This window comes from Macaca nemestrina, chromosome 10 (genome assembly GCF_043159975.1).
Source record: "Macaca nemestrina isolate mMacNem1 chromosome 10, mMacNem.hap1, whole genome shotgun sequence".
NCBI classification, from domain to species: domain Eukaryota; kingdom Metazoa; phylum Chordata; class Mammalia; order Primates; family Cercopithecidae; genus Macaca; species Macaca nemestrina.
In genome coordinates this window covers 127064242-127074645 of record NC_092134.1, presented here as the reverse complement: position 1 = coordinate 127074645, position 10404 = coordinate 127064242, and the positions used below count along the sequence as shown (strand labels likewise).

General features: G+C 40.0%; 1 protein-coding gene across 2 annotated transcripts in view; it reads right to left on the bottom strand.

Moving 5' to 3' along the window:
* Nucleotides 1-865: 865 nt before the first annotated feature.
* The window catches only part of LOC105481742 (endoplasmic reticulum protein 27), a 29880-nt gene continuing 20341 nt past the window's right edge, over nt 866-10404 (bottom strand). For both annotated transcript variants that reach the window (XM_011741472.2, XM_011741483.3), the window contains 4 exons: nt 9461-9577; nt 5696-5821; nt 2302-2499; nt 866-1591 (listed from right to left, as the gene is read on the bottom strand). In XM_011741472.2, the coding sequence (XP_011739774.1) occupies nt 1544-1591; nt 2302-2499; nt 5696-5821; nt 9461-9577 (489 nt within the window). In that variant the 3' untranslated portion in view covers nt 866-1543. The remainder of the gene's footprint in view (nt 1592-2301; nt 2500-5695; nt 5822-9460; nt 9578-10404) is intronic.

Below are 10404 nucleotides of genomic sequence, written 5' to 3'. Positions count from 1 at the left end.
AGGGCATCTGGAAGCTGTTAAGAATTTCCACAAAGGGTGGGCAAGAAGAAATAGCTTGCATGACCAGAGGACCTCAGCTGGATATCAGGAAGAATTTCCTGACCGTAAATGTCAAGAGTTCTCGTTTACAGGATCAAAAGGAGCCTTCTGGGATATGCCTATCTTAGGAGTATTTTTCAGCCTCAGGCGAGAAGCTGTTTGGGTGGTTTTCTGTAGCTCTGGGATGGACTGGGTGACCGCCACAGAATCCCTTGGTCTTGTTGCTGAAGGGCACGCCTTACACTGGGGCTTTCACAGTGTGGTTGCCAGCAGCTGACTCCCACCCAGGGGCTGTGGAGTTTTCCCCACAGAAAGAACAACTGGGCCTTTCACTCCCTGTTCCTCACTTGGACCAGTCCTTAGGTACATCTGTGGTTTTTCAGCTCTTCAGCACTTAGGCACTTTCCTCCTGAGCCAAGGGCCTCCTGGGAACAATGCAGCATCTGTGTGTTGATAGTAACAGCCTGTGGGCCAGAGTCACTCAGCCAAGCTCTCCTTTTGCCCCACGGGAGCTGGATCGCATACCTTACCTGCAATAATCCAAGACTTAGTCAGCGTCAGCCTGTCCCACTGCCAGTGCCCTGCTTCTCCTATCTGCTCCTCAACCTTTCACCTAATTTGCTTCCTAGCTCCGTTGCCACATTTGTTCCAATCCTTATGCAGGATGGTCTCTCTTTTCCACCCATCCCACCCACAGCGTGAACAATATGTTAGTGGCTTATGGCCCGACACTAAACAGTGGGCACTGCAGAGTGAGGAACATGCTGCTTAGTTGGGCAGCTGGGTATTTACAAAAGGTTTGGCCTGCAAAGAGATGCCAGTCTTTTCCTAGAACATGATTGCCTTTTGTTTATTATGCAGGTTGTTGATTTACATGGGGAGTTGGAGATGCCAATCAAGCATGGAGTTTTCACATGGTCTATTTCTGCTGAGTTCAGAGACTTTGAGACAGCTTTTAACTTCTGGCAAAAAGACAATTTCAGAAAGGTGTTTAAAACCATCCTTTGGTTTTTGATCCTGAGTCAGAGACAGACATGTGCTTATGAAAGAAGGTAGAGTTTCAACCCTTAGGTAACCTTAAAAGAGCACGAACTATGTTGTGTGTAAGTCATGTGCAGTACACAAACTTGATGTTAAATGACAAATTGGAACAGTCTTTCTCTAGGAATGCCTCTCCTTCATAGAGGCATCACAGTGAGTCTCTTAAAGCCTTGATGTAGGTGTGTTATGGATGGGTTTACAGAGGATGAATGCACAATAGTAAGGAAATTGGGTAGGGAGTGAGGATAGGACATTTAAAAGAAGGAAGAAGAGAAAGTGAGATTTTAAGAAAGGAAATGAAGCTCCGTATGTGTGTGTGGGTGCGTGTGTGTGTGTGCACGTGTGTGTGTGTGTGTGGTTGGCAGGCCTGGTGATCCTGTTGTGTAGTGTCTCTGAGATCTGAGTTGTGCCTTTTTATTTTGCATAAAGTAGGTACTTGGTCATATGCAGCACCAAGGAGAAGTCAGAGTTCCACCTTTGGAGTCTTTTGTTCTGATTCACGATTTTCTTTCTGGAAAACATTATAACAATGATATTTAGATTAGTAAACTGAGCTGTTTAATTACTCCTGGAAGTCCTAAATCCATCTTTAATTTTTATCTCATGAACCCTTTGATATGAAATTTGATTTGTTGCCCATTAATACTTTAAACTAAATGCTGAAGTCCAAAATTCAGCCTCTGAATATGCAAGGCCTTTCCAAACTTGCTTTTCTACTTCGTGTCTCACGACTATACCCTAACAAGCATCCTGACTCTGGCCACGGTATCCTCATAAACTTTTGCTTTTAATCAAATCTAGTAGAGCTCAAATAATTTTTTTAACTTTAATTGTTTTGCTTTTATTTTTGTTTTTAATTGACACAATAGTTATGTTTTTATGGGGTATAGACTGATATTTCTATACATGTGTACAACGTGTAATGATCAAATCAGGACAATTCGCATATCCATTGCCTCAAGTATTTATCATTTCTTTGTGTTGGAAACATTCAAAATCTAATCTTCTAGCTATTTGAAAATATATAATAAATTGTTCTTAATTACAGCCACCTTGTAGTGCTACAGAACACTAGACATTCCTCCTATCTAGCTGCACTTGGTATCCATTAACAAACATTTGGCTCTCCTCCCTCTCTGAACCCAAAGAATCCTTATTCAACAGGAAATAAAAGGGACATAGAAAGAAAACAATTTGCTTTACCTGCAGTCTCACACTTACCAACAATTTTCCACTTAGGAATCCATCACAAAAGTTTTGCACATGCTCTACGGAAACTTCTACTTTGGGCAGTGTATCCCACTCATCATCTAGAGTCCGGTAAATTGCCAAAGCTGGCAGTTGAGACTCCTTTAATTTGAAAAATGATATCACCTTCCCATTTGCTTTCATACCACTGTCCACCAGAATAAAGAGAATCTGCAGTTGGGGAAGTTTGAAAGAAAAAGTTCTATCTGAGGCCCATGGATAAAGAGATACATTGTAATTGTTGCAGCTGACACTGATTGAATTTATGGTCTGCACCATGCAATTGAAATCTTGAGTTAAAATAAATTTTTTGCAGCCATAACAAAGAATGCAATCATGTCTTTTGTGGGAACGTGGATGGGGCTGGAGTCTATTATCCTTAGCAAACTAACACAGGAAGAGAAAACCAAATATCGCATGTTCCCACTTATAAGTGGGAGCTACCAGTGAAATGAAAGAGGACACAAACAAATGGAAGAACATACCATGCTCATGGATAGGAAGAATCAATACTGTGAAAATGGCCATACTGCCCAAGGTAATTTATAGATTCAATGCCATCCCCATTAAGCTACCAATGACTTTCTTCATAGAATTGGAAAAAACTGCTTTAAAGTTCATATGGAACCAAAAAAGACCCTGCATTGCCAAGACAATCCTAAGCCAAAAGAACAAAGCTGGAGGCATCACGCTACCTGACTTCAAACTATACTACAAAGCTACAGTAACCAAAACAGCATGGTACTGGTACCAAAACAGAGATATAGACCAATAGAACAGAACAGAGCCCTCAGAAATAATACCACACATCTACAGCCATCTGATCTTTGACAAACCGGACAAAAACAAGAAATGGGGAAATTATTCCCTATTTAATAAGTGGTGCTGGGAAAATTGGCTAGCCATAAGTAGAAAGCTGAAACTGGATCCCTTCTTACTCCTCATAGGAAAATTAATTCAAGATGGATTAGAGACTTAAATGTTAGACCTAAAACCATAAAAACCATAGAAGAAAACCTAGGTAATACCATTCAGGACATAGGCATGGACAAGGACTTCATGTCTAAAACACCAAAAGCAATGGCAACAAAAGCCAAAATTGACAAATGGGATCTAATTAAACTAAAGAGCTTCTGCACAGCAAAAGAAACTACCATCAGAGTGAACAGGCAACCTACAGAATGGGAGAAAATTTTTGCAATCTACTCATCTGACAGAGGGCTAATATCCAGAATCTATAAAGGACTCAATCAAATTTACAAGAAAAAAACAAACAACCCCATCAAAAAGTGGGCAAAGGATATGAACAGACACTTCTCAAAAGAAGACATTCATACAGCCAACAGACACATGAAAAAATGCTCATCATCACTTGCCGTCAGAGAAATGCAAATCAAAACCACAATGAGATACCATCTCACACCAGTTAGAATGGCAATCATTAAAAAATCAGGAAACAACAGGTGCTGGAGAGGATGTGGAGAAATAGGAACACTTTTACACTGTTGGTGGGAGTGTAAACTAGTTCAACCATTGTGGAAAACAGTGCGGTGATTCCTCAAGGATCTAGAACTAGAAATACCATTTGACCCAGCCATCCCATTACTGGGTATATACCCAGAGGATTATAAATCATGCTGCTATAAAGACACATGCACAAGTATGTTTACTGCGGCACTATTCACAATAGCAAAGACTTGGAATCAACCCAAATGTCCATCAGTGACAGACTGGATTAAGAAAATGTGGCACATATACACCATGGAATACTATGCAGCCATAAAAAAGGATGAGTTTGTGTCCTTTGTAGGGACATGGATGCAGCTGGAAACCATCATTCTCAGCAAACTATCACAAGAACAGAAAACCAAATACTGCATGTTTTCTCTCATAGGTGGGAATTGAACAATGAGATCACTTGCACACAGGAAGGGGATCATCACACACCAGGTCCTATTGTGTGGAGTGCGGGGGAGGGATAGCATTAGGAGATATACCTAATGTAAATAATGAGTTAATGGGTGAGGCACACCAACATGACACATGTATACATATGTAACAAACCTGCACATTGTGCACATGTACCCTGGAACTTAAAGTATTAAAAAAAAAAAAAGCAGATGTTTGCAAAAAAACAAATAATAATAAGTGGGAGCTAAATGATGAGAACTCATGAACACAAAGAAGGGAACAACAGACACTGGGGTCTACTTGTGGGTGGAGAGTGGGAGGAGGGAGAGGAGCAGAAATGAGAACAATTCAGTGCTGGGCTTAATGCGTGGGTGATGAAATAATCTGGACAATGACGCCTCATAACACAAGTTCACCTACATAACAAGCCTTCACATGTACCCCTGAACTTAAAATAAAAATTTAAAAAATGAATTTCCTATTATTTTGTGTTGTTTTCATGTTTTATCGCTTTGACGAGATTGATTGAATTTTAAGAATATAGAATTGGAAAATACTTTAGTGATTATCTAAGAAAGGAAGTATATCCTGGAGCAGAGAACACGTTTTAAATTCTGCCTCTGGTACTCTTTAGCTACGTGAGTTTGGGCACATTACTCAGCCTCTCCAAGACGCAATTTTCTCATCGGCAAAATGGGCTTTTGGTGGGGGAACTTAAATGAGGTAACGCATTAATATTTTTATTCAGCTTTTGGCATATAGTAAGTGTTTGATAAATGTAAACTATTTTATATTATTAAATCAAACCTTCAACCCAAAGTAGAAATCTTCTTTATAGTATTCTGATCAGATGACTGTCTACTTTCAGTAACACGAAATACTTCTAGTGTTAGAGAGCCAACCATCAGAAAGGCAGCTTATTTTATTACCAGACAGTTCTCATCATTAGAACAGTCACTAGTTAGGCACAGTAACCTTGAGGTAGTTGAAGTTTTACTATTTCAGTGATATCAAGCAGAACTTCACAAAGGAGGGGAGGGAAAGAAAGAAATATTCATTGTATATTGAGTAGGGACCAGGTGCTTGATAGGTGTTTTATATGAGAAATGAGCCCTGAGGTCTAAATCTCTATGAGATTATGGGAAAGATTAAACAAATGGTGACTTATAGGTGATTTATTTTCAGTCTCTTTGGATCTCTATTTTCTCTCTACTAATCAATGCAGGAAAAACCCAGACTTAATCACTACAGGAAGATATAATTACATATGCCTTTAATGTGATAAAATACAACATCTCTAGTTCTGAAAAATGTGATTTATTATGTCCTACTTCTTGCTTTGCTATCTTCTAACCATAGTTGTTTTCCTTATTTATCTCTGCTTCCTAGCCCCATCTCCCTTTTCCTAGTGTCCTAGTGGTGTGTATGCAATAGAATATTCCCATTCTTGCCTTACCTTCCCCTGGAAGAGCTTGGCTGCCTTCTGGTATCTGTGCATGTTCTCCTCATACTCTGGGGAGGCCTTGTTCATTATCAGGAGGAGATGAATCTGAATTACGCTGTTGAATAGCCCAATCACAGTCTGGCAAGTTGAAATATGTTACAGTAGAGTGAAAGAGAAAGAAAGAATGCATTAGTACCTGGGAAGGAAGGAGTGAATAGGTAGATTAAAACATAAATGAGAGCTGGCCACTGGTAACAGAAATGGAACTAACTTCCAAGATGGCTCTCAGTGAGTCTCACCATCTTGTTTTCATGCAACTGTGTAAATCCTTCCTTCCCACACTGAATGGGACGGAACTGAGTAACCAAGACAATGTTGCAGAAATGATGGAGTGTGACTTCCAAGGTGAGTCTTAAGACATTACGGTCTCTGCTCTTCTCTCTATCTCTCACTATGAGGAATACCAGACCCAATGTAGGGTACTCAAGCAGTCCTCTGAGGAGAAATGCATGGCAAGGAACCAAGTCCTTCTGCTACTAGCCAGCATTGACTTGCCAGTCATGTGAGGGAGCCATCTTGGAAGCAGATCCCAAGCTCCAGTAGAGCCTTCAGATGACTGCAGGCCTAAACAATGACTGCAACCTCCCAAGAGATGACCTTAAACCAGAAGCACCTAACCCTAGCCACCCCAAATTGGATGACCTGCAGAAACTATATGAGATTATCAATGTTTTGTATTTGAAACTCCTAAGATTTGGAGTAATCTGTTTTGCAGCAATAGACAACTAATACACTATGTAACATATTAGTCACTTTGTTTCAGCCTTGCTTCTTGTTGCAAGACTAGTCAGAGACACATAAAATGTAACCTTTGAGTACATATTAGTAGTTCATACTTACTGGGTGTTCATTATGTGGAGGCACTGTCTCCAACTCTTAATGAATAATAAGTAATTTAATCTTCAAGGTCCCAGTTTTTCAAATGAGGAAACTGAGGCACAGGTAGACTAAGTAATTCAGAGTCAAATAAATGGCAGACAGGGATTCACACCAGCTGGTCTAGCCCCAGAGTTCATGCTCTTGATCATCGGGATGAACTGCCTCATGCACAGTGGATAGTAAAACCCCATATAAACCAACTCAGTCCCAAATGTGTCTGAATCATTGTACCAAAAGTCAAAGAAGGTGAACTCTTCAGGAGACCAGAAGCATTGACCTTGTTTTGCTGATTAGAGATGGTGATTTTCCATGAAGTTGTCAATGACTTAGAGGAGTAGAACAGCCACCAGAGACAGGAGAAGAAAAAGAGAGGAATCCACGGCACTGGTTCCCTTCATTTCACTGTCCTGAAATAATGCTGCAAGTCTATTTTAAACCAATCTCATTTCTTTTCACCTCTCCTAAATTCAGAAAGCATTGCTACAAAACTAGTGTGTACGCAGGAAGACAGAACATGGTGAGTTAACAAATCTTTGGGCAGAGTCTTAGGAGGAAGAGAGCAGCCAGGCAGAATTCTTCCTGAAGATACACACTCTTGTAGAGATGGTCCAGCTCTTTTGGCTGCCTACAATATGTAGGCAAGGAGGGCCAAATGGGTCTTTTCCTAAAGATTTCTCCATGGATTTTAAAATCAAGTTTTAGATTTTTCATTTGGGAGATTGGATGATACATGATTTACTCTTATTTTACTAAATCCTGCTACTTAAATTTAGAGCATTCATTCACCATTCTAAAGCTGAGATGGAGGATAATTCCTGGGAAGAGTAAAGAAATAAAAACGAGTACGTCAAAAGGTACAGTTATCTTAGCAGAAGGGATTGGCCATAGCCGAATGGATTAGTTTAATCCTAACAGACACGTTGACGCCAAGTACTGAGTATGTGCATTAAAAGTGCGTGGCAGGTCAGGTGCATGGCTGGGATTTTCTGCCCAGTTGCTACTGGTGCAAACCTTTGCACCAGAAGCAGATGAGAAACAGCTATAGTAGAATGGGCAGTTCTCCAAATGAGAAAAATATTACTTTCAGGGAATAAAAAAAGTAACAATAGAAATTGAACTTGCTTCTTTAAAGAAATTCTTACTGAATTTTCTCTTGATATAATCTGCCTTCACCAATTAATATGGAACTTAAAAAATATGTCATTGTTGTGCAAAATGAGAGACAGATCAGGCATAAGAAACCAGGAAGGTCAGTGCGTGCCCCTGCCTTAGCTAGCTTGCAGAATGCCATGACACAGAGGCCATAGCCCAGGGACGAAAAGATCATCTTTTCTGGCCCCACATAGAGAAGAACACCTTTATGATTATTACTGCCAATACCCCAGGGGCATACGTGTTTGGAGCCTTAGCAGAAGTGGAAATAGAATCAGCAAGTCCAGAGAGATAAAGATGGTGTGAGAGGTAGGCCAGAATTTATTCAACAAGAAAAGGGGTGTTTTCTGTTGAAGGCAGTGTAGGGTAATAGACAAACTACAGGATTCAGTCACAGGGACCAGTCATAAAAAAACAAGGGCAACTACATAGGCTGTCTCTGAAGCTCAAATTCCTAGCCATAGGGCTTTGAAGGAGTTACTTAAATTTTCTGAACTCCCATTTCCTCTACTGTAAAATGGAAGTTGGCAAAATGTGCTAATGCATCAGTTACATTTTTGTCCTTTAAATTATGCATTTTCTATTTACTCATGATGTGACCTTGAATAATGTCATCACTTGGATCTTGAATGTTCTCCTCCATAAAATGGGCACAATAATTTCCTCTCTTCTACCTCAACAAAAATCAATGTGAGGAATAAATGGGAAAATGAGGATGAAAGGGCTCTGTAAGTTCTCAAAAATCATACCATGCATGTAAAGTACTGTTATTAGAGAATAGAAGGTACAGTGTTTTGAGCTGATGTAGATCACTAGAAATTAATACTCTGTAAGATTCTATAATCTATGTCAGGGAAAATAAGGATGGGACACAAGATAATTCTGTGGACTGTGTTATAGTCTATAGCGAGTGTTAGAAGGCCAGATGGTGATCAGGACAGGTAGAGCACCACCTTTATCCAGATTGCATGCAGCATGCAACACCAGAGGCAGACACACCAGGAGAGAAGGCTGAGGCATGGTGAGGGTGTGGGCACGTGCTAGTCAATGCATGGTTTGCAGCTGCTGCCAGACTAGGAGCTGTTTGTTACTGGTCTATAAAGAGGTACATACAGAAAATGAAATGTGTGTTTAGAAACAATTATAGAAACTTTACACTGCTGTGACATCCAAATATGTGATCAGTGAGCTTCATTTAACATTTTTTTTTTGTTTGTCTTTCATTTACTCTTATTTTATTTTAGGCACACACCATCGTACCTGGTAATTTTTAAAGTTTTTGGTAGAGACAAGGTCTCGCTATGTTGCCCAGGCTGGTCTCAAACTCCTGGGCTCAAGCAATCCTCACGGTTTGGCCTCCCACAGTGCTGGGATTACAGTTGTGAGCCACTGCACCTGGCCTTGAGTCAGTCACCTTAACTTTGCATTCTGGTTCTCTTTCTTACTAGCAGTGTGATAGTTCATTTAACTTTTCTCTGTTTTTTGTTTAACAGGAACAAGTTAAATCTTAAAAAGGTGTAGGAAGGATAGTAACATAAACAAAACAGTAGGTGTTCAATTAATGGCAGTTCCTGTCATTATTGTTCGAAGAATTGGAACTCTGGGAGGAAGAGACCTCTGTTATGAAGACCAGTACCTTTCCTGACTCAGGCTCTGAAGGGGCTGAGAACAGGAAATATTGTTTACCACAGGGTTGTACTCTGTCACCATGTGAAGGCTGTTGATTTCAATGAAACGGCTCAATTTGGTGGCATCAATGCTTTCAGTGTCTTCGTCCTCTAAATTCAGTTGTTCATTGTCTACCTGGTTAACAAAAAAAAAGAATAAAGTCACTATTCCATCTTTTTTTCATGTATTGATAAATGTCTTTGGACCCCCATGTGACAGGCACTGATTAAAGCTCTGAAGACCAAAAGATAAGTAAGAAAGTTTCCCTGCCCTAGAAGGACAAACTGTCCTGTAGAATCCAGGTGTCATCACAGGATAATCACAGGCCCGCATGTCACCTAAGGAAGAGCAGAAAAGCTTCAAGGAAGAAGCTACTCCTGAAAAGTGGCTAAGCCTTCATCAGATAAACGAGGATGAGGAAGGAGCTTTAAATAGAGAACAGTATTTACAAATACTGTGAGATGTGAGAGGTTGTGTTCTCGAAGCTGCCGTTAGTTCACTGTGACCCTAGTAGATGTGATGTGAGAGTTGCAGAGAGACAAAGTTAGAGGGATAAGGAGGAGCAAATTTGGAAGTGTCTGGAAGCCAAGGCAAGTAGATTAAATCCTATCTGAGGGCAAGGGGGGCCATTGGCAAGGTCAGATTTGTATTATATTTATGCACCCTTTTACTGTGAAATAAAACACGTGTAGAGAAAAGTATAACACAGTATAAACATTTGCGGTAAAGCTCAGCAAATTATCACAGAGAAAACTACTGTAGAATCACCACCCAGGTAAAGAAACGGAATATTGCTAGAACCCCTGAAGTCCTGGTGCTTTCTTCTAATTTATAATTCAGTCTTTTTTTTTGCCAAAGGTATGCTGACTTTAATGTTGACCATTTTCATTCTTTATAGCTTTACCACTTAAAGATCCTTCTTTTAATGCTGTAGTTTAGCTTTACCTTATTTTTTAACATTG